This window comes from Sparus aurata, chromosome 1 (assembly GCF_900880675.1).
Source record: "Sparus aurata chromosome 1, fSpaAur1.1, whole genome shotgun sequence".
NCBI lineage: Eukaryota > Metazoa > Chordata > Actinopteri > Spariformes > Sparidae > Sparus > Sparus aurata.
In genome coordinates this window covers 10497999-10520617 of record NC_044187.1, presented here as the reverse complement: position 1 = coordinate 10520617, position 22619 = coordinate 10497999, and the positions used below count along the sequence as shown (strand labels likewise).

The window sequence follows — 22619 nt, the reverse complement described above, 5'->3', positions numbered from 1 at the left end:
GTATACTGAAAATCTAGAAGAGGGCTGCAGATCACGTTTATCAATGAACCCAATTTAATAATTGAAGAAATTATAAAGCTCAACCCATTATGAAATGTTGATTCATCATTACATTCATAACAAAAAAATTGATATTTTTTTAAATTCACAAGAGACTTTAAAAAAAAAACTTAGAATTGTTCCTGATATTTTCTCAAGCCACACTTCTTTATCTAATTTCACACTTTTTATGAAGACTCACTTTATTTCATTCTGTCATTTTTCACAGTTCATTGACAGTGAGTTGTCACCGCCCCGTCATCTTCAGCCAATCACACATGCCCGCCTCACTTCAACTAGCAAACTGAGCGAGTGCTAATTTAGCCAGTTAGCTCCTGTTAGCTGCAGCAACATCAAAATCATTCTGATTCAACAAACCAGAAGCGGCTGCTTTAAATAAACACAGATTGGCTCAATAGACTGAAAGGTGAGGGGCTGAATATCACTCTGAAATGAACAAAACAGATTTTAAAAATTCTTCATAACATTAAATCTCATCTTTTTCATGTTTATTTCACTGCAGTTTCCTCCAGTCAATTCTATCCGTATCTAACCTGCAGTATTGTATCTTATCACACAGTATTTTATCTTATCACACAGTATTTTATCTTATCACACAGTATTTCATAGAGTGAATAAAGTCATAAAGTCATTATATAAGTTCCCTCAGTCCAATGAGATCACTTCAAATGTCTCATTGAAATCGACCGACATTCTAAAACCCAAAGATATTAAGTTTATGATCATAAATGAAAAGAAAACATCAAATCATCACATTTAAGAAGCTAGAACCAGAGAATATTTGGTATGTTTGGTTGATGAATAACTAAAAGATTTAACTGATGATCAAAATAGTTAATGTGACTGATCGATTCATCCACATGTTGCAGGTCTGTTCTGACACATTACATGAGGACTTTGAGTAACAATCACAGAAATTCAACATTAAAGGAGCATTCTGTAGTTTTGGTGAAGAAATGTTAATGAGCAGAGAAAGATCCTCGCTGGCTGATTTATTTTTTTTTTTTTTCAGCCTAAACAAACCTAATAATCAAACTCTCTTTTGTTTTCATGACTGAATAAATTGAATAAAACAAACTGACCTTAAAGGACGACACAATTTATACTGTTTTAATTTGTTTATATGTGGCGGACCCTGCCACCTCTCTAGCTTCAAACAGTGTTCTGGGACCTTATTCTCCTCTGCGAACAGCTCGTTTATTCACTGACGGAAAACACAACTATCTCTGAGTTTGTAATATTACCTCATTAATATTGTAAACATTTAAAAATCATGAGTTTGAAATTCTTCTCCAAAACTACGTAGTGCCCCTTTAAATCTCGGTCTTCTACTTCTTCTTTGTCTCCTCCTCCTCCTTGTGGAAGACCTTTCCATCAGCCTGCTTCCTCCAGCTCAGTTTGACGCCTCCTTTCACCCCCTGGTCCTCCAGCCTCTGTTTGACCTAAAAAACATTCCTCAGCATCATCACTCACAGAGATATTACATTCTGCATCATTCTTTATATTTTCCTCTATTGTATTCTATGGCGTCGACCTGTTGGCTTGTTGTCCTTTGTGACTTTCTCCTTCTCTTCCTACACAATGTTCAGGTCATGTCATGTTTCTCTGTGTCCTACCTCTTCACAACTGTTTCTTCCTCTGCTTTTCCCTCGGGGGATCGATAAAGATTTTATTTTAATTTGTTCTGTTTGTGTTTAAAATCAAAAAGGTCCAACATGATTTACCTCACTCAGCATTTGTTCCATCACAGCAGGGTCGTTGGGATCCAGAGAGGAGTCCTTTCTCACCAGACGCACTTTGATCACTTGCTTTGTAATAAAAATGTTCATGCAAATATTGACATTCATCAGTCTGAACAATGACAGGGAAAATGTGGTTCTGTCCTCCATCTGTGACATCTGTCTGATAACTTTACATATCATTATCATTGATTTGATGCTAAATTAAACCAAAATCCAAATATAAATACTAATTGGATCAAAGGTTGACACTCACGTAGGCTGTAGCAAACGAACGGTAACTTGTATTCACAGGAATCGTTGAACCATTTTCCAGCTTTCCCAATAGTTGCCACCACACAAGCCAGATTCCCACCATTAGGCTGACCGTCAGACACAGACCAGTACCTAAATGAGGAGGTACTTCCATCCGACCACTTCCAGGAGTCTCTGAAAAGACCGATCCAGGCTTGTTCTCCTGGAGGTACCACGCCCTTTACCTGCTGGTTCTCTGCCGTGTTTCTCACGCTGGCCAGGTCCGTGTGGCGGTCTCTGCAGTAGCGCTGGGCCTCAGTCCAGCTCATGAGAGTCCCGATGAGGACGAACGTCACATTCAGCCCTGAAAACAGACCACAGTGCTGTGCAGAGGTGCTACAACACACAGTTCACTAGGGCTGGGTATCACCAGGTACCTCGCGATACGATACTATCACGATATTTTGCCCACGATAACGATAATATCACGATACAGCGATTCTGCGATAATCGATATATTGCAAGAAATTTCATCCACGATACATCACGATATCTGTGTCACTGAAGAAATTCAGAATTTATTGACTGCACTGAATCCATTTCACAGGAATTACAAAACATTGTCAATCAATTTCACATGAATGACAGCCAAGTAAACAAAGAGTATATTGCACAGTGACTGTTCTTAACGCACATACTGACTACTATCATTATCTATCATTAAATATCTATATGTGTGGGTTTCAGAGCTACTTAAACCTTTTTTTTAATTTTATTTGGTTGTATACCTTTGTTTGAATAAAGATAAAGCTGTCCTCCGAAGAGGGGTGGTGGGCCAAAAAAAAAAAAAAAAATGTTAAAAAAATAAATAAATAATAATATTTATTTATTATTTTTTTTTTACATTTTTAAATATCGATATTTGGCACCAGTGTATCGATAACGTAACTCAAGATGAAATATCGTGATATATCGTAGAATCGATATTTTGGCGCACCCCTACAGTTCGCCATCCAATGTCGTGGACATGGTCATCTTTCTTTTTTTAAATTTTTTTAAGGAATCATTTTTTTTTAAGATTTTTTTGGCATAGACACCTTTATTAAGCAGTAGACAGATAGGAAATATGGGAGAGAGAGGGGGATGTGACATGCAGCAAAGGACCTCCGGCTGGAATCGAACCAGGGTCGGCTGCGTTTATGGCATGCGCTCTAACCACTCGACCACCTGCGCGCCCGACATGGTCATCTTTCTTCAAAGTCTCTCCCCATTAATATCACATCCTTAAAATCTACATCTAATAGATTAGCACATTTTTTTTTTCTTCTCAGATGTGTTAAACACAAACATCTGAGGGGTCGTCAGGTGGTTGATGGGAGAGGAAAGAAAAGAGAAAAGTTCTGATACACAAACCTGCTTTTTTCAGTATTTCTTTTCGTTTAACTTTCCTCCAATATTTGCTTTTGCATAAAACATCGGATCATTTGACTTCTTTGGACGTCACCATGTGAGAAGTTTAGCGGGGAAATGTTTCTGTGGTGGAACTAACAACACATGAACAAGAAGCTCAAGTAGACAGAGCTTTGTGTTAGAGGTCATCAGCAGAAAGAAACAAAGAGGTTGGGAATAACAAGGTGTTCTATTTTATAAGTTTCTCATATGTCTTTTAATGTATATTGTAATCTGAATAGTAACAAGTAATGACAGCTGTTGAGTAAAATGCATAATTTTTTATTTCATCATCTGGAACAGCTGAATTGCGGCCATGTCTCCGTCTGAGTGACTCAGAGACTGAAGCGTGTCTTTAAATCCAGCAGGATGGACTATGACAACGCTTTTCCATCTGCTCGACCCGAACAAGTCATTTATCACTCACAATCTTCTTTTTCTCAATCTCAATCATCAATATTAATTGCTGCCTTATTGGCTTGTCAGTGGTCTGTGAAGCTCTTTGAATGGGACTGACTTTGATGGAAGGTGCTGTATATAATTTGACTGACTGATCCTTTATCGGCCCAAATAATGAGAGAAAGAGAGCTCAAGAAACTGATCTGGTATGTTTTAAACACCACTACTTAATATTCTCACCTCTGACATCCATGCAGACCGACTTACGGCGACTTTTACAATCAGAGTCGTCCCACAGTCCATTATACATCAGTGCGCAGTGCTCTAGACTGTTAGAGTTGTCTGGTAGTCCAGTCTTCCACTGTCTGAACCCGGCCTCCCCCTCTTTGTAGAAACTGGTGTCTGACAGTGACCACCTCCAGCTGTTCACGTCATCATACAGCCCGATATAGACACCCTGAAAGCAACATTTTTAATTCATGTTTCTTAAGCCTCACAATATACACTCAAAAGTTCATGTGAGGCTTCACCAGTCTGAGCGACACAAATCAAGTTCATATCTTCCAAAGTGACATACTCTCTAATACAACATTCACTCCTTTTGACTCCATCCACTGCAGCTCAACAGGGACACTCAGTCTGGTAAACCGCCAACAAAGGGAATTTTATATTAAAAACACTTTATAGCGTGATTCTTAAAGAGTTGGGACGCTGTGTAGAATAAAGAGAGAATGCAAACATTTGCATAGAACTGACCTCAGTTCTGCTGTTCCTGAGCTCATGTAGTAAAATCATTTGTACAATCATGTGATGGACGACCTCGCCCCGTCCTTGCTTGTGAACGACTGAGCCTTTCGAGGACGCCCCTTTTATACCTGATTATGATACTATCACCTGTTACAGAGGAACCGGTTTACCTGTGGAAGGTTCCAACACAACAGCTTTCAGTCTTTTGTTGCCTCATCCCCATTTGTGAAGGTGAACATGAAATAAATACATTGTCTTTTTACTGTTTTAAATTGGGTTTATGTCAAAAAGGATCAGCAAATTATCACATTCCCCAATTCTGTTTTATTTGTTTTTACAAAACGTCCCAACTTCTGAATGATAGTTGTACACATGTGTATACATATGTAGACATTTAGTCTATGAGTACATTTCCTATTATAAACAAATAAAATATGAGGCAGTTTCTAGAGGTAGAGGTAGGAGTAGTTTAAATTCAAGCTGCACCTTCATCAGACACAAGCTTAAAGTGCTGCTTACAGTGTCCTGCTGAGAAGTAGGGGAGTAAAAGTACAAAGTGCCATTAAATGGAAACACTCAAGTACAAGTACAGTACCTCAAAATGTTACTTCAAAATGTATCTACTGACTTCACACCAATGTGGAAGTGCAAAACTTTCAACCAGCGTGTCGTTTGCATGATTGTCAAAACTGGCTTGGAGATTAAAGAAAGACATAAGTGAACTCACTTTGCTTTTTTTTGCCACGTCGATCACGATGTTCATGTCCTCCATGTTGTCTATAGTTGCCAGGTCAGTGTATTTTGCTCTGCAGTACTTCTGAGCTTCATGCATTGTTTTCATTTCCTTAATAAAATGGTACTGACGACGGACCTGCGATGAGACGACACTCAGCCCTGCAGTGACAGACACACACACTGATTACATTTGGGTGAAACATGACGTCTACGATACATCTTGACTTTGTAACGTTGCATTTCGGTGTATTCAGGTGTGCCGTTGTCTCTGTCAGGGAAAACAGTTGTGGAATGTCACAAAGTCATTCACTTAAACTAGCCACAGGGTTGGGGGTGTCCGTTGCCACTTTAAGGATAATTTAGAGTGTTTCTGTTTATGTAACTTTACATTTTTACTCCATTACATTTTCACTCTGTAATATCAGACTTTTACTGCATTTAATTGTTATACAGATTAAAAAATCTGCAAAAATTTGACTTTAAAAACACATGACAACCTGCAATACAATACAAAACATAGTTATATATTACAGCAGTGGTTCTCTGGGACGTCCCAGTAACTCCGGTGGTAGAGCCTGTGTCTCATGCACAGAGGATGATCATTAAAGGTAGTAGTTTCGGAGAAGAAATTCAACATCAGAATTTGGAAATATATAATATTAATGACGTAATTATGCAAACTCAGAAATATTGATCTTTTCCATCAGTGAATAAACATGTTGTCTGTCAAGATCAGTTTATTTATCAGTCATGAAAACAAAGACAGTTTGGTTATTTAGTTTGTTTAGGCAGAAAAAAAAAAAAATCAACCCATGAAGATTTTTCTCTACTCATTAATGTTTCTCCACTAAATCTACAGAATGCTCCTTTAATGGATTCTGATGCTTTAAGTCCATTGATCTGTTAATACTTTGGTAGTTTTACTGAAAAGCGAGGCTCACATTTTTTGAAGATTTAAAGATCCATTCCCAAGGTTTTGGCTCATCGGTGTATAAACTGTGTGTGTGTAGACATATATAATATAATATATCATATATATACTGTATATTTATATATATTAAAGAGTGCAGGTACAGATTCTGATAAGATTCTAGTTGAATCATCCCATTTTTAAGAATAAATGAGCTGTGACAGATCCTAGTTTATTGTTTTTTGTTTGAAATGTCAGTTCAGCATCGAGAAATGTTGAGGAACTCAGTGACAGTTTGTAAATGAAATACACCAAAGCTGGACTGGAAAAAAAAAATAGAAATCTACAGATTTTAAAGGCTGCAGCGTTACCACAAAATATTTCAACCTAAATATTTAAACTCAGAGGAGTCCGTTTGCATCCGGCTGCGTCTGTCAGTCAAAGGAGAAGGATTACATAAATGTGGTACATCATTTTTAATTGAGAGTTCTGGTGACAGTTTTGTACCCACAAGGTTATTTGCTGTAATAAAAGAATATAAACATCTCTAAAACAAATAAAGTACTGACCCGATGCAGCCATGACGAGCAGCAGAACTGCGTCCATCTTCGTCGGCTCTCTGTGTGTGTGGCTGAAGGTGCTTCAAAAAAATACGTAACTGTCCGCCTATGATTTGCACACATTTGACTTACAGTACACTGCATTACATTGGAAACCTGTTTGCAGGACCTGGTTTGCATACTTTATTTGACTACCAAGGTGCCGATGACAAAGAAAAAGACAACACTGGTATGTTGTTATTTTGATCATCTCTATCTGCAGAGTCATCAACACTCAGGGGAGTAAGAAGTACTCAGCATCAACCCCTTGAAGTGTACAGATGTTGAATTACACAGTTCATGTGACAAATGATAACTAAGCAGAAACCTGCATGAATAAATGTGAAAAACGATATCAAAAGGAAGCCTGATTAAGATAACTTGTCGTAAAAGCTGGATGTACCATATAGAATACATACAGAAATTCATAAATGCAAATCAAAGTTGTCACGTGTCACACTTTAACAGGTTGAGAGAACTTCTTGATGCCTGTCAGGAATGTTTAAGTTGCTTGTGACAGAAACAGCCCGAAACACTCGGTTAGAGAAATGTAAAGTTACCACAAATAACAGAGTTTATCAAACACCTTCAGAGAGTGTAGGAATCTAGTGAAGCCATAAAAATGGAACAACATGAAACACAACAAACTCTATTGAATGGCCTTTTGCCTACAATAGTGACTATCTGTATAATAGATCTTTTAGAGATCAGACAGCGACTAGAAGCCTCCGAAAAAAGTGTTCTCAACATTGCTGCAGTGAAAATGTAACCAAATGTAACCAAATGTGTACCTGTGATAGAGTAAGACATCAGGAAGAAGATGTAAGATAATGAAGAACTGACTTATGAAGGAAATAGTTTGGTGAGAGGTCAAATTCAGAATATCATATTGATCTTTGACTTGGTTTTGACCATAAAGTCAAAATTCAAGACATTCAAGTACAATATTTCCCGATTTCATGCATGATAGGAGATGATATTTGGAGTGACAGACCACATCAACTATTGACAACCAACAAAAAAATAAAATAATATAAAAGCCCATCCCTAGAAAACCCCCTAGAACAACATGCAAGAGAATAGGGGTGTGCCAAAATATCAATACTACGATATATCGCGATATTTCGTCTTGAGGTACGTTCAGCCCAATATCCAAATATTGATATTTAAAAATGTAAAAATAAAAATAAAAAAAATCTTTTTTTTTTTTTGGCCCACCACCCCTCTTCGGAGGACAGCTTTATCTTTATTCAAACAAAGGTATACAACCAAATAAAATTTAAAAAATGGTTTAAGTAGCTCTGAAACCCACACATATAGATATTTAATGATAGTTGTAGTCAGTGTGTGTGTTAAGAAGAGACACTGTGCAATATACTCTTTGTTTACTTGGCTGTCATTCATGTGAAATTGATTGACAATGTTTTGTCATTCCTGTGAAATGGATTCAGTGCAGCCAATAAATTCTGAATTTCTTCAGTGACACAGATATCGTGATGTATCGTGGATGAAATGTCTTGCAATATGTCGATTATCGCAGAATCGCTGTATCGTGATATTATCGTTATCGTGGGCAAAATATCGTGATAGTATCGTATCGAGAGGTACCTGGTGATACCCAGCCCTACAAGAGAAGACAAGTTGAATGCATCACCATCACCATGAATACCATCGATCACTCAGGAAATCAAGGTTTTAAATAAATCATAATGCAATAAACAAGCAAGATGAAGTTCAATCTCTTGACAATAAGGTTCTGAAGCTTAGTAAGTTTATTTCATTTGGAATATAAATTACAATAACAGTGATCGTTAGAGAATAAAGGCTTTTGCAACAAGTTGACTGACAGAAGGTCCATGAGCCAGCACTTGGATACGGGGTGACACAGCTGTTTGCAAACAGAGTAACAGAGGAGAGAGATATGTTCAGGAGTGCTGTCACAGAGCAGCGCTGCTCTTGCTGTCCTTGTTACGTGAATGATATCTCCTCGCTGCAGCTCTCTGTTTCCTTTGACTCTCTGTCAGTCCATCTGCATCTCCTGTTACCGCCACGGCAGAGTCCGTCTCCCTCTGCGGCGCCGCCTGCTCGTCCTCGGCGCTCTGGGCAGGCATTTCTCTCAACCACTGCTGGTAGTAACCACGGAAACCATCAATCTGGACCAGGTAGTTGTTTCTGGACTTGTACTGGGATTGATGGAAGAGGGGAAAGATAAAGAGTGGAGCAGGAAGAGAGAAATAAAACATATCAATGAGTCTTTGGGACACATATTATTCAGCCATTTGAATTGATTTCACGTCCACTGAAGTTGTTTTGCTGTGAAGATTACAGGAGACTCTTTCATGTTCTTTGGTTGTGATTAGAATCGTCACCTCCTCATCCACACAGATACTCCCGACTAGTTGCTTGTCACCAGGTGAAACACCTGTACCTGTACAAACGCTCACCTGATTATAGCTGGGGGGATACTGTGAGGCAAACTCCAGCTGTCTGATGATGACCTCATTAGGCCACACCTCCATGCTGCTCATGGTCTTGAGGAGTGTTTTGAGGTAGATGTAATCCAGCCTTCGAATCGCTCGGCCAATTAGAGCAGAGAACACCTGGACGTTAGGCCTAAGTCCCGCCTCCTGTGAAAAAAAACATGTACAGATGAAAGACAGAAGCACCGAGTCGTAACATCTGTCTTCTACTGCCTATGTCTGAGGTTACTTTTCATTTTGTTACACTAAACATGTTTTCAATGTTTACATTAACTCCAAACAAAGAGACTGTGAGAGAGATTCTAAGAGGATTTTCTGTATTTGGTTTTTACAAAAACAACACACGTCCTATCGATGATGACTTTTTGGATGTTCGTTTCATCACCTCCATGTCTTTCAGCAGCTGCAGACCGTCCTTCTGTCGCTCGCAGCCCAAAGCGAGGCATCCAAACGTCTGCACATCCACGCTTACGTTGCGTTGTTGCATCACACTCAACACCGCCTGGACAGAGAAGGAAGTGTGTCAGACATATGCGCAAACACATGCACCCAATTTATATATTCAAAAAAGTTTTCTAGCTCCCGTACACATCTTTACAGTGATGCACATGGATTGAATGTTATTTACCCAGATTTAGAATTTGGCGGTGTGTGTGTGTGTGTGTGTGTGTGTACCTTTGCCTCCTCCAGGTCACCAGCTCTGGCTGCTCTGCGGATCACAGAGTTGAAGAAGGCGACGTCGAGCTTCACTTTATGTTGCTTGGCGACCTTCAGCAGCAGCTGCAGGGACGCGTGGCCCAGCTCCATCGTGTCAGCCAGCAGGGTCAGAGTTTTGAGGTCTGGACTGAGTCCGTTCGCTTCCATCTTCTTCAGGACACCATCAGCTCCTCCAATGAGCGCGAGTCTATCTGGTGCTCCGTCCACAGTGCCGAGGGAGATCACACCGCCCCTCTTACCCTCGAAAACATCCAGCAGGTTCGGGGCTGTAGCATCACTTTCTATGTTGGCAGGCAGTGAGACGGTTTGTCTGACTGGAATCAAACTGGTCGAGTCTTTGTTGCTGCGGGACTCGTCCTCGCTGTCTCTGCTGTCCTGCTGACGGTCACTGAGTGGATCGGGCTGGATAAACAGCTGCCGCTCCAGCAGATCAATGTCTATTACATCCGTGCGTCCCGACTCGGACACGTGTTCCCTCTCGTACTTCCGGTCAGACCCCAGCAGCATGCTAGAGGCTAGGGAAGCATTGCCGATCCCACAATCCCTTGCAGTTCGCAAGAGAACATTATAGTTCTTTGAGTCTGGAAGAATGCCAGACCTCAACATCTGGCGCCAAACCTGAAACAAAAACAACGATATTAGAGGTTCACTGCATGATTCACTGGGTGAGTTGGATCTCATAAGCACTGGTTAAAAATCTGTGTCTGAGTACAACGTCATGTTTATGTCAATTTTGTTGACTTCTTCTTCAAAAAAAAAGGTTGTCCGAGGAATTACATGACACTGAGGCTTCAACTAACCATCCTTTTCACCATCTGTTAATCTGAGTTACATTCATGATTAACTGAAAATGTATCATAAAAAAAATTGTGAAACATCTACCTGTAAAGCCAGTCTGAATCCCGTCTCTTTGTCCTTCAAGCAGCCCATCAGCAGGTAGTGAAACGTCTCCTGAGTCACAACATGGCCTTTCTGCAGCATCTCCTGCAAACACACACAAACTCATGTAGAAACAGCGAACCAGTCTCCCACACACCTGCGCAACGTCAGCTCTTATCTTTACCCTAAGCGTGTGAATGCAGGCTTGAAGGTGGTTGGTGATGGCGTGCGTCTTGAGAAGGGCGTGGTACGTGATGGTGCTGATGGGGTAGCTTTTGCGCTGGAGTTCTTGCTCCAGCTTCAAGGCCTGCTGGAGGCCGGCATGTTTGGATGGCGACTGGGCGCAGGCATTGAACAGCGCGGTGTAGGTGGCATCTGTAGCAACTAGACCTCGCTTCTTCAACTGGACGACACACACACACACACACACACACAATTACAGGCATTAATATTTGAGACGTCTGTTTTTGTGTGAAGAAATCTATATCTAAAAAATGTACATATAAAAATGTGGTGCGAATTATTGTGGGCTAAAAGTATAACTTGGAAATTAAAGCACCTTGCATCACTCTTTAACTTATTCTACTTCAAGCTGTGTATAGATATATGGGTATAAAAATATATATACAATGTTGTCACAGTCTATTTTTCTTGTACTTTATAACATTTTATTTACTCACGTTGTATTATCATCCTCTATTTAAAGCTTGTTGATATCTAAAGAGGGATATTTTCTACATTAGAGGGAGCAACTGTGATCTCTCTCATAACCTCAGAGATGCTAATAATGATACCTTAGGTACACCTATTTAAAACTAATGTAGCCAACCAATAAATCAATCTGTAATGAAGATTATAATGTTCTGTTTTTTTCTGTTTTAAATCTCTGATTCTGATTTTTGATGCAGTTTGTGTCGCTGTTGATTTGCATTAGAAACACTACAGTCCAACACTACAACAACCTTCAAAAATGGCAATATACTTGAGTCAAGAAATCTAATTTTTAAAACATTTTTATGCTAAAACAAACAAACAAAAAAACTGTTTTGTTTTTTAAAACTGAATAAACAAAGTGACCTTAAAGGACAATATGTGGCGGACCCTGCCACCTTTCTAGCTTCAAACAGTGTTCTGAAGACCTTATTTTCCTCTGAGAACAGCTTGTTTATTCAATTGTGGAAAAATAAATATTTATGAGAAAATGTTAGTGCTGCATACAATCATGACAACATATATAATATATGCAGATGTATTTCCTACATCATTGTAGAGCTTGAAGGCCTTCTTGAGTTGTCCAGCTCGACCACAGCCTCCGATCAGGACAGAGTAGTTGAACTCCTCCGGCTGCAGCCTCTCCCCCTGCAGCATGTCTCTGCTGAACATGTCCAACGCCTCCTGCAGCTGTCGGAGGACACATCAGAGGTTTACATACAGCAGGAGGTGGTGACAGGGAACAGAAGACAGACACAACACTTAAGACGGACTCACCTTGTTCTCTTTGATCAGCTTCTTGCACTGTAAGAAGTACCAGTAGGGTGTGTTTCTCCTCCCGGGCCTCCTGCGAGGTTTCACCAGATCCTCCTCGTCCTCTCGGTACCGCAGATCCTGGAGGTATGGGCCGTCTTTCCTGTACGACCTCCTGGAGGACATGTCGGCGGATAGGGAGCCGAAGTTCTCCTGGTCTGGTGGGTCGCTTTCGGCCGGGGCTGAGGTGGAGCCCAGGGGGTCTGTACCCCCATGGGATGCGACTGATAGGGACACACATCTTGCGGTTAGCCCCCCTGATAGCTTCCAGGGAGTCGGTGTGAAGAGTCTAGATGACAGGTGTCGGGACAAGTCTCGTACCCCTGTCGGATTCAGGGCTCTGGGTGGGTTTGTAGCCCCTGAGAACAGGGACAACTTAGCGACAGGCACCGAGACTTTCCTCCCGTTTCGCGCACACGAACAGGCGACGGACGTCAACATATTTACCGCTTTTACCCAAGCAACTAAAAGCTAAATCCGACTGTTTATCAAACTTACGTCGTGACTTGGAGGTTAGCTAGCTCCCGGCATGTTTTGCTCACCACGATGTTTCAATGACACAATCGAGACAAGACCTGAAAAGTAGATATCGAGCAAGCATTAAAAACCTCCCTGGCGCCTTCGTGTATGGCAGGGATTAAAGAGAGCATTAATTGAGTATTTAAATGCTACTGTTTATTACTGGGTAAAATAAATTGTTGATAAATCTTAATCTATTCCGATTAGGCTCGCCCACTCCGATCGACTACATCGGTATTAGATTAGTACGCCTGCGTCGTTGCTTAATACGTCACGTTTCTAGATGTAAACGTACGCCACTGCCCTCAGCCGGTCACTAAACTGATTTTTGACGCTTCTTCCTGGGTTACATGGGGTGAAGACGACAAAAAATAAGACTGAAGAAGAGTATTTAAAGACTCGGTTTATTAGTTTAACAGTCGCCAAAGTTGTCAGAGTCGACACAGGCTGCCTGAATACAAGTTTTAACTAGTGTTACAGCAATGGAGGACAGCGGCGGAGCAGCACCCTCCGTGTTAGAGGTAAAAGTGAATAACTTTCATAACTTCAGTGTCACATAACCTACTTAAAACTCTCATAATTCTGACAACATTGAAAATAAGCTTCACAGTCATTAAAGCCTCTAAATTCAGACAAATAAAAGGTCAGTTGAACGTAAATAGATAATAATTAATAAATGAGGCAATAAATATCAGACTGCAAACGGACATACATCATTATTACCATGTAGAGAAAGTCATATAACAGCGTCCAGAGTTCAGTTTTAAGAATTTGATCTTTAATATACAGGCATGGAAAGTTATTCATTAAAGCTATTCAAACTTAAATAACTAGATAAGCATCCTGTGAATGATTTACCTGATCTGTGACACCTGCAGATCTTACATAAATTGAGTTCTTTGAGTCAAATTATTTCTAAATGGGATAAATAAGACACACCATAAGTTTTCAGGCCTCATGTTTCTCTTCAGGTGTTAAAATTCATTCATCAATACAATTATTTTTGATATTCTGCACAGGCCCAAGAGCAGGACCAGGAAGCTCCACCCTCCAACACCACACCTGCTCCTGGTACACCGCAAACACACACCTGCACAACAAATGTACCAGCAGCACACCGCTGGACTTTGCACCATTAACCGCCACATTTGATACACATTTATGTTGAATGAGTTTGAGCAAACTGATATATAAAAAAAAAGTATTATTCCATTTTTTTGTTTTAATTAATAACATGTAATCACTATGAATATCAAGTTTGATTAGTCTATGAGTGATGTTGTTGACATTTGCCATATGATGTAATAATATAATGTTGGAAAATATCCCCATTAATGAACTGTTTTGCTTGTGTGTATTTGTTGTGGAACTAACAGATGAATCACTGACAGATGAACCTCGGACCAGAGCAGACTTCCTAAGATGTGAGTTTTCTTTTTCTCAAAACCAAACACAGTCCCTCCTCTGAACTAATGACGCTCCACAAATCCTGAAACTGCAGATTGAACACAAGCAGATAACTTTGACACGCCATGCAAATGGACTGTTTACGCTTTAGGATATGTGCTGAACATAGAATTAAAGCTAGGAATGGCCGCGGTTGCAATAATTAAATTTGACTCCATCATCTTGAGATCACAATTGATTAGCCGTGCTGCTGAGAAAAGACACTGTCAGGGAAACAATAAACAAAACTAAATCAGTTAAAACAGACATCATCTGTTCTTGGCAGCATATTTGGGCTGCTACATGTTTGGAAGTGACTCTTTAACAATCAATGTGTCACGGTGAGGAGAGTGATCAGTGTAGTGTAGTAGTAGTGTGAGTGATCATTGTTTGTACTTCTTCCTCTCCTGTCACAGATTACTGTCACCTCACCCTGGACCCGGACACGGCCTACAGAGAGCTGCTTCTGTCTGAGGGGAACAGAAAGGTGGAGCTCACAGATTTAGTCCAGACGTATCCTGAACACCCGGACAGGTTCTCTCACCTCTTCCAGGTGCTGTGTAAAGAGGGTCTGTCACGACGCTGCTACTGGGAGGTGGAGTTTGAAGGGTCTACAGAATTAGCAGTGGCGTACAAAGATCTCGGCAGATCAGACTATTATGCTGAGTGTGCTTTTGGCTGCAACGACAAATCCTGGAGTTTAGACTTAAACAGAAACAATAAATGTTTCAGACACAATGACGAGGAGGCCGCAGTGCCGGAGCCTCAGTCCTCCAGAGTCGGCGTGTACCTCGATCATAAGGCAGGTACTCTGACCTACTACTGCGTCTTGGACACGACGCTGCAGCTGATGCACAGAGTGGAAACCACGTTCACAAAGCCGCTCTACCCCGGGCTGTGGGTCGCAGGCACCGCCCAGCTGTGTGACCTGGAGTAGAGTTCCAGACAAGTGTCCACTTCGTCTCATGCCAACAAATGTCGGTCCACAAATGATAAATTACAGCATCGTCCGTTTCGGCTGGTTTGTCAGTAGGATTACACAAACTCTACTCAATGAAACTTTGATAGATGAAGGGTCTCTGCTTAGAATACACCCCATTAACTTTTTGTTTGGATCAGAGTAATAGGAAGGATCCAGAGAGATGGGGCTTCTTTCCAGACATTTTCATTTATTTCTCAGGGAATACTGCATGGATCTTGCCATATTTAGGTGGCTGGTATCTGTGAGTAAGTTTAAGTGTATTCTGCGTAAGAGGTTTCAAATATGGAGGTATAAACACCTCAGGTGATATATTAGCACACATTGTAAACACTCATCGAGACCATCCAAGTGCAGTTTCAGTGATATAGCACCTCATTTGTTCTCTCAAACAAGTCTTTTTTGTTATTTTTGTTTTATATTTAAATGCAGTTTGTACTGAACATTAATCAAAATCAACTGAATATGTTAACAGAATATGACATTTTGGGGAATTTCCTGGCAGAGTGAGTTAGATGAGAAGATTTATATAGCGCTCATGTTTCTACACGGACCATGAAGCTCGGGAGCTTAGATAGATTGGAAACAGTTTGCTGACAAAATCTTCACATGTTCCTCCCGGCAGGTCGTGTATTTCCCAAAATGTCAAACTATTCCTTTAAGCTTATTTGACACAACTGTGGTAACTGCTGAACAACGTAAGATTACTGGATTATATCTGTTGTGTTTTAAAAACTACAGTATCATGACATGAACAGACACATTGTACATATACACCAACTACAAATAATTTATATAAAGTTTATTACGGCATTTCATTCACATCCTCTGTGCAAGTTTTCTGAACAAACACATCTTAAACGTATATTTTGGCACTTGTTTTGAAAGAAGCACAGTGATGTAGTAACAGAAATGATTCTTGACCCAGAAGCCATGATCGACGCCCCAAACGTGAAATGTCCTGGAATAATAGGCTTCAGGAAGTAAATTTCCCTTTGAACGCCGTCATTACTCCGTCATGTAAATGTAAACAATCATGATGTTTTGTTGTAGAGCAGCCTGAAACAGCTGATGATGTATGAATCACACTATCATAGAACACAGATGTGCAGATGAGACTCAGTGTTTGTGAATCCTATTTCCTGCAGAAAACAGTCTGATCACCTCAGCTGTTGAGCACCAATCACACCGAAGCTTTCTGCTGATGTCACATCGGCGATAAATGTGGCGGTTGGGCCACGTGGCTCTGAAACAAAGTTATCCGATCGAGTAGCGTAAGCGGGATCTGTCTGATGACTGTTGGCAGGTCTTCGTGCTGTAACGGGTAGATGACCACATTCAGGGCTGCGCGGTGACATTTGAATCTAACAGAGAAAACAGAAGGAAAGCGTGAAGAAAACGTGTTAGACGTTTCTGATGACATTCAACGTTTGATGTACACAGTATGCCCTCGCGCAATCCATCACTGACCTGTCAATCAAAGTTTTCTCCAGTTTTCGACAGGCCACCAAGGTGCCGCTCATGAACATGTGGCACATGACGACGTGGCAGCACCGCTCCATGAAGGCTTCTGTGGCAGTCGGGTCGAAGGTACCGCTGCGTGAGATGAGGCAGAGTCGCTGCAGACGAGAGCAGCAGGACAGAGCCTCAAAGAATAACTTGTTGGCATTCAAGTAGGGCTGCTCTAACCTGAAAAAAAAAGAGACACGTAGGGTTCAAGAAATGGAAACAAGCTGAGCAAAGACATTAAATTAGACTAACTGACGCTCCCACAACTATCAAAAGAAAATGCAACCTGCTAAATCTAAATTATTACAGGTTTTATAAAACGCAGACAAAAGACAGCAGAGAGACAATGTTTGAATTATTCATGTAATCACAAAGTTATCCAAGTACTGAATGTTCATTATTCTACTTGACACCCTTCTGAGGAAAAATAGTGTTAGGATGAAACATATACTATGCAGGATATTTGGATTCAAACTAATTCTGGATTGTTGTGTGGAAGTGCGTGCCTGTTCGTTTGTGCTTTAGAATGCAACTGCAGTGAAATAATCAGAAAATAATATTTTAATTCTCTGTTTCACTGCTCTGTCGTATATTAAACATGATGGCTGTCCTATCAGTCTGATAGTGTTTATCATTACAGAGAATGACATGTACACAAAGGCATCTTCTCACCTGAGTTCCTGTAGCTGTGTACACTGTCTAAGTGCGTCCAGCAAGGCTGGAGTGTAGTTCATGGTTTTTAGTGATCCCATGTTGGCAAGAGACAGCACCCGTAGATCTCTGCACTGCCTGGCCATCTGTACCAGACCTGTCCCCCTAAGGACCCCAGGAAGCCCAGCCAGAGTCAGGCGACGTAATCGAGGCAAAGCCTCAAATGCCGCTATGTGTGCATCGCCGACCCCTCGTGCCCACGCACACATACCACGAGGCTCCACACTGGCACGACTGCACGGCTCAAGCCGAGGCAGCACAGAGACAAAACCCGGGCCAATGAGCTCCAAAGTCTCTAGAAGAGGGCAGCCAGCTAAAAGCTGCGTGAGCCATGACGTGCTGTCCCCTGACACAGAAGACTCCGAATCAGGCTTGAAGTTCTGGACTCCGACTCGTGGAATCTTCTTTAACCCCAGGAGCAACGCAGAGGGAGAAGTGTTGTTTGTAGAGATCTGATGTGAGTTTAAGCCGTCTGACAGAGCACAGGCAGGCAGAGTGAGAGAGCGCAGGTTTCTGAATTTGGCCAAGCTGGCACACAGGTGTGTTTCACCAGCTCTCCCTGGTGAGGTTTCATGATGATAGTGCGTGTGCATCAGGTTCAGGTGTTTAATGTTGGAACAGCCTGCTGCCAGCCGGCTCATTGTCCAAGGATCAAGCTGATCATCCACACTCCTGCACTCTGAGTAAAGGACCTGGTTGATCCCGCTGAGGTTCAGGCTGATCAGCTGGGTGGTGTCCTTGACTCCTCCCTCCAGCAGCGACTGGAACACCTGTGGCCACAGCGCCGGGCAGCGGCTGAAGCTGAGCTGCTTTGGGCTGTTTCCCTCCAGCGCTCGCTTCAGGGACAAGGGATCCAGCCAGGAGCGAGGGAGCTGCAGGGCCTCCAGGTCTCCTCGTTGACCCAAACTCTGAGCCAGCGACGGAGCAGCAGGCCAGTGGGCAGGGTTTGGCCCGGGAATCGACACGAGAAAAACTCTGAGATGCTTCGGAACATTAACGCTGAACACTGCCAGGTAGAGCAGGAGCAGGGTCTGGTTTACCTGAGGACATCAACACACAGATACACAAATTACAAACTGCACAATACTACATTGTTTATTGCAGTTACATGGGAAAGTTTTACATTCACATGCAAACTAACAAGCTCACCTCTCCTGGAGCCAGCCTGGCAGTGAACTCCTCCAGCTGTTGGTAATGTGGCACACTGCTCTGACCCATCATTAACTGACAGGAAATACCGAGACCATCTCTGGTCACATCGGAGATGTCAAACTGCAGCATCAGCCTGCACAGAAACACAGACGCACACGTTCAGCACCTGTGTGTCGCTGTCCTTTGATACATGCACATATCTTAAATGAGAAGGTCTGGTCTTGCAGATCTCAAACACACATTTTAAACATCTCAGTTTATTCAAACTATAGGATCGACTGCCAGGACATTTTGTACAGATGTTCGAGACCCCCAGATGATAAATCATACTGACTTTTGTAGTTTTCAGTGAACAGTGTACACACATTTAGGATGAAATGTAATCACTCCCTTAACATTTCATCCAGGACCATCATCAGGTCATAACTTTAATTTGTCCAATACTTATGTAAGCCTCAGCTGCACTTTGTGCTACTTAGCCAATGTTAGCATGCCAAGATGCTAAACCAACTGTGTTAGCATTCACCTCCCAGCACCACTCTGCTCAAGCACAGCCAAACAGAGCCTCCAGCCTGACTAGACTCTTGCAAATGGAACCGTCATTGCTCTGAAAATACCAGATTTCAATGGACACTAAATGGTACGTCAGTTGCCAAACAGGGGGTGATTGTGGACACGGGTCTCGTGTGAAATGACAGTGATCCCACAGATTCTTACTTGCGGAGTTGAGCGCAACATGGCACCACACCATAACTGGGTGACAACAGAGTCTGTCTGAGCTCTGACAGGCGGCTCAGCGTAGCCACCGCCTCTGAACTGAGCAGAGCAGAGTTGAAGTTTGCCATCACGTCGATGGCAAGCGATTTGAGTAGGGAGAGGGAGGATAGGAGGCCGGAGAGACGGACTACGGTGAGGCGACAGCCGGTGACATCGAGATGCGTCACTCCTCTGCAGCGACCAAGGTGCTCCACGGTAGAGCCATCCAGCCAGTAGCAACCATTCACGCTGAGAGATTGCACGTGATTGGATATCTGTTTCAGTATGTGGCGAACCAAGATATCGTCAGCCTGGAGGAAAAAAAAAAGACGTTTACTTTAATGTTCCCATCAAGTATTCCAGTGTGTTGCTCAGAAAATGTTTTTAAAGCACACATAAAGTTGTATACACATTCTTGCACTTGAAGATTAACAGTAAAACTTAGATAAATATCTTCACTCAAACGATCTCTCCTCATCAGTTCAAAATGATTTACCTGATACTCGTCAGACAGGCTGACTTTTGAGAGCAGGGTCTTATCATAGCACAGCGTGTGTAACTTAATGCAGACGTTTGAAACATTCATCACCAGGTCACACAGTGGAACATGGCGGAGGATGCACAGCAGGATCTCATCCGACAAATCTGACATTCCCACCGAGGACGAAGACATCGTATCCTCGTCACGAACAGCCTGAGGGGAAAAAAAGCAAATGGTGTCACAGCTTTTAAAATGTCTGTGTATTCGGTCAACCTTTGGAAGGAGTTATCAAGATGGCCAAGATGCTATGAGCTCAATCTTTTATTTATATCCAATAGAGATTCTTGATATATATAGTTGTTGAGGTCCAACATTCAGAAGCCGTCCTTTTAATGTGTCTGAGTGCATTAGGCGATTGTATGCAATGCTGCTGCTGCAACAGCAAAAATGTGCTGGGTTTGTCAAGAATTTTTTCTTGTTTAATCGGTTTGCTGTTTGGTCTATAATGTGACAGGAAACGGTGAACTATGCAAGCCAAGATGAGTTCCTCAAATGTCTTGTTTTGTATTCAGTTTACTTTCAAAGTGGAGTAAGGACATCAGAAACTATTTGCATTTAAGAAGCTGGAATCAGACAATTTGGGCATTTTTCTGAAAAAAATTACTCAAACCTGTTAATGGATTATCAAAGTAGGGGGCAAGTGAACTAATAGGTGACAACTAATCAATTAACAGTTGCACCTTTAGACAATAATATGGATATTACGACGTAAAACTACATCAATCGTACTCTGGATATGGCTAAATTGCAAATAAAGTTATAGCTGAAGCATTTTCTTTAGTGGGAAAAGATTTATTATAGTGCAATATTTCATTCAGACGTGATTACATTACAACATACAAAAGTCTATGAACATATTAATCCATCTAACCGTTAGCTAAACTGCCTCCTACTGTCCGCTCACTCGTTTACAAATCAGTTTTTGCTCATTAGCAGGTTAATTTGGACATTACATCTGAAAAAAAAAGACACAAAAAAGAAACAACAAAAGCATCATTCTACCACTCCGTCGCGTTTTTTGCTAAACAAACTTGGTTGAGAAAGTTAACTGAGATGTGGGTGAAGCCTGGTCTGATCTGATTTAGTATTAACGTTAACGTTAGTTAGCTAACGTTAACGCCCGTTCAGTTAACGTCAGTCTGCTCCCGTTATCAACTAGTCCCGTGCTGTCCAGGTCTGTCGGATCACTCACCTGTACAATCTGTCGATCCATGTCCTCTGAAATCCCTGTCACGGTCCCACTCATGATCAACAGGATTTCAGATTTTTTTTTTCGAGCCGGCGATTCATGCTTTTTATCAGCCCGCTCCACAGTGAGCCTCCGCCGGCTGGACGTCCAACCGTTGACAGGGCGGATTATAATTGCTGTTGCACAGTGACGGAAGTCTGTCAGTGACGGACATACTTCCTGCCAGTTGTTCCCTAGTTCGCTTCAAACAGAACTGTCACTCAGAAAAATGAAGAACCAATAATTATGTTCTTCATTAAAGACAGGATTTAAAATAAAATCTTTGATTTAATCATAAAAATTAAAGTAGATTAATATATTTCTAATTATGATAGTAAGGAGACAGAGGTATCGTGCGCAAACTCATGAAGCGGTGATGGAATGTAACTGATTACATTCACTCAAGTAAGGTACTTACGTTTTTAGATTAGTTTTAAGATCTTTTACTTTTTACTTAAAGTAACGTACTATGGAAGTACTCAAGTAAACTACAAGTACCTCAGTATTTTACTTCAAGAATTTTTTTAAAGTTAAAGTTAACTTTAACTTAACTTTTTAGGGTTACTACTACAATATGTTTACATGCTGAATGAATGAATTTTTCTTATACAGCAGGACTGTGCTGCCCCTCTGACGGGCTCAGTTTTAGCTCCTGCCTCTTTAAGGCCACCCTCCTGAATATTCTCTGATTGGTTACCTCACCCAGGCCTGAGCCAGACACCGCTCACTGTGACTCCTGTCAGCTCTGTGGTTCTTTCAGCTTCTGGTTAGCTTCGCTTCACCTCTACTGTGAATATAGGCAACTGTGCGACATGGTGACGTAGTGATGTGAAAAAAATCACGGAATTGAAGCCTGGACAACTGACAAAACATTATCAGGCCCTTCAGGAGCAGTGTTCTCTATTTTAATGACGATTTTTATAAAACTCAAACCACTGTACAGTGATAAATGTTTTGCTTCTACTGTAGTTTCAAGACTGGTTTTATTATGTGTAGATGCTTTATGAAGAACAGAATTAAGACTATTTGGTGAATTTAATTGGCCCAAATTAAATCTAGCTAAAATAATCATAAGATTACATAACTTTTGCATTTTAAAATGTTATATACTAACAGAAAAATTAACAAACTAGCATATAACACAACAGCAAGGACCTACAAAATAGATCTGTAGTTTTGAAATACTGTAATAAACTATTACGTAAAGTTAATTGGCCAGCTTTTTTCAAGAAGAAAGAGCTAAAACAATGTGAATATTTGCCAGTATGTTGGTACATGGGTTAAGGAAATAACCTACTTCTTTAAA

General features: G+C 41.2%; 4 protein-coding genes across 4 annotated transcripts; 1 reads left to right on the top strand and 3 right to left on the bottom strand.

Annotated features, from left to right (window-relative positions):
- Positions 1-1906: 1906 nt before the first annotated feature.
- Positions 1907-7914, bottom strand: LOC115589654 (macrophage mannose receptor 1-like). The gene is made up of 5 exons (XM_030430712.1): positions 6843-7914; positions 5356-5522; positions 4122-4338; positions 2056-2397; positions 1907-1911 (listed from the first exon to the last, which is right to left on the bottom strand). Exons 1-5 carry the CDS (start codon positions 6877-6879, stop codon positions 1907-1909), a joined length of 768 nt encoding a protein of 255 aa, XP_030286572.1. The 5' UTR covers positions 6880-7914.
- Positions 7915-8612: 698 nt separating this feature from the next.
- On the bottom strand, positions 8613-13050 carry ptcd1 (pentatricopeptide repeat domain 1). The gene is made up of 8 exons (XM_030431359.1): positions 12437-13050; positions 12209-12349; positions 11133-11351; positions 10952-11053; positions 10028-10687; positions 9738-9854; positions 9317-9499; positions 8613-9055 (listed from the first exon to the last, which is right to left on the bottom strand). Exons 1-8 carry the CDS (start codon positions 12911-12913, stop codon positions 8810-8812), a joined length of 2145 nt encoding a protein of 714 aa, XP_030287219.1. The 5' UTR covers positions 12914-13050; the 3' UTR covers positions 8613-8809.
- Positions 13051-13187: 137 nt separating this feature from the next.
- LOC115590138 (stonustoxin subunit beta-like) lies at positions 13188-16234 on the top strand. The gene is made up of 4 exons (XM_030431372.1): positions 13188-13512; positions 14011-14062; positions 14368-14415; positions 14854-16234. The coding sequence occupies exons 1-4, from the start codon at positions 13474-13476 to the stop codon at positions 15372-15374; spliced, it is 660 nt and encodes a 219-aa protein (XP_030287232.1). The 5' UTR covers positions 13188-13473; the 3' UTR covers positions 15375-16234.
- Positions 16204-21331, bottom strand: fbxl18 (F-box and leucine-rich repeat protein 18). The gene is made up of 7 exons (XM_030431358.1): positions 21278-21331; positions 20041-20238; positions 19506-19855; positions 18786-18921; positions 17598-18676; positions 16887-17105; positions 16204-16780 (listed from the first exon to the last, which is right to left on the bottom strand). Exons 1-7 carry the CDS (start codon positions 21329-21331, stop codon positions 16624-16626), a joined length of 2193 nt encoding a protein of 730 aa, XP_030287218.1. The 3' UTR covers positions 16204-16623.
- Between the last annotated feature and the right edge of the window lie 1288 nt (positions 21332-22619).

What these genes read in the sequence shown, in the direction of transcription:
- LOC115590138 (XM_030431372.1), top strand. Translation starts at nt 13,474, where the DNA reads ATGGAGGACAGCGGCGGAGCAGCACCCTCCGTGTTAGAG. An exon ending in CAGCACCCTCCGTGTTAGAG is followed by an intron (nt 13,513 to 14,010) that starts GTAAAAGTGAAT and finishes TATTCTGCACAG; the next exon opens with GCCCAAGAGCAGGACCAGGA. An exon ending in CAACACCACACCTGCTCCTG is followed by an intron (nt 14,063 to 14,367) that starts GTACACCGCAAA and finishes TGGAACTAACAG; the next exon opens with ATGAATCACTGACAGATGAA.
- LOC115589654 (XM_030430712.1), bottom strand. Translation starts at nt 6,879, where the DNA reads ATGGACGCAGTTCTGCTGCTCGTCATGGCTGCATCGG. An exon ending in GCTCGTCATGGCTGCATCGG is followed by an intron (nt 5,523 to 6,842) that starts GTCAGTACTTTA and finishes CTGTCACTGCAG; the next exon opens with GGCTGAGTGTCGTCTCATCG. An exon ending in ACGTGGCAAAAAAAAGCAAA is followed by an intron (nt 4,339 to 5,355) that starts GTGAGTTCACTT and finishes TGTTGCTTTCAG; the next exon opens with GGTGTCTATATCGGGCTGTA.
- fbxl18 (XM_030431358.1), bottom strand. Translation starts at nt 21,331, where the DNA reads ATGAGTGGGACCGTGACAGGGATTTCAGAGGACATGGATCGACAGATT. An exon ending in CCAGGCTGGCTCCAGGAGAG is followed by an intron (nt 18,677 to 18,785) that starts GTGAGCTTGTTA and finishes TGATGTCCTCAG; the next exon opens with GTAAACCAGACCCTGCTCCT. An exon ending in ACACAGCTACAGGAACTCAG is followed by an intron (nt 17,106 to 17,597) that starts GTGAGAAGATGC and finishes TTTTTTTTTCAG; the next exon opens with GTTAGAGCAGCCCTACTTGA.
- ptcd1 (XM_030431359.1), bottom strand. Translation starts at nt 12,913, where the DNA reads ATGTTGACGTCCGTCGCCTGTTCGTGTGCGCGAAACGGGAGGAAAGTC. An exon ending in CCTTCAAGCTCTACAATGAT is followed by an intron (nt 11,352 to 12,208) that starts GTAGGAAATACA and finishes TGTGTCGTCCAG; the next exon opens with TTGAAGAAGCGAGGTCTAGT. An exon ending in CCTGCATTCACACGCTTAGG is followed by an intron (nt 11,054 to 11,132) that starts GTAAAGATAAGA and finishes GTGTGTTTGCAG; the next exon opens with GAGATGCTGCAGAAAGGCCA.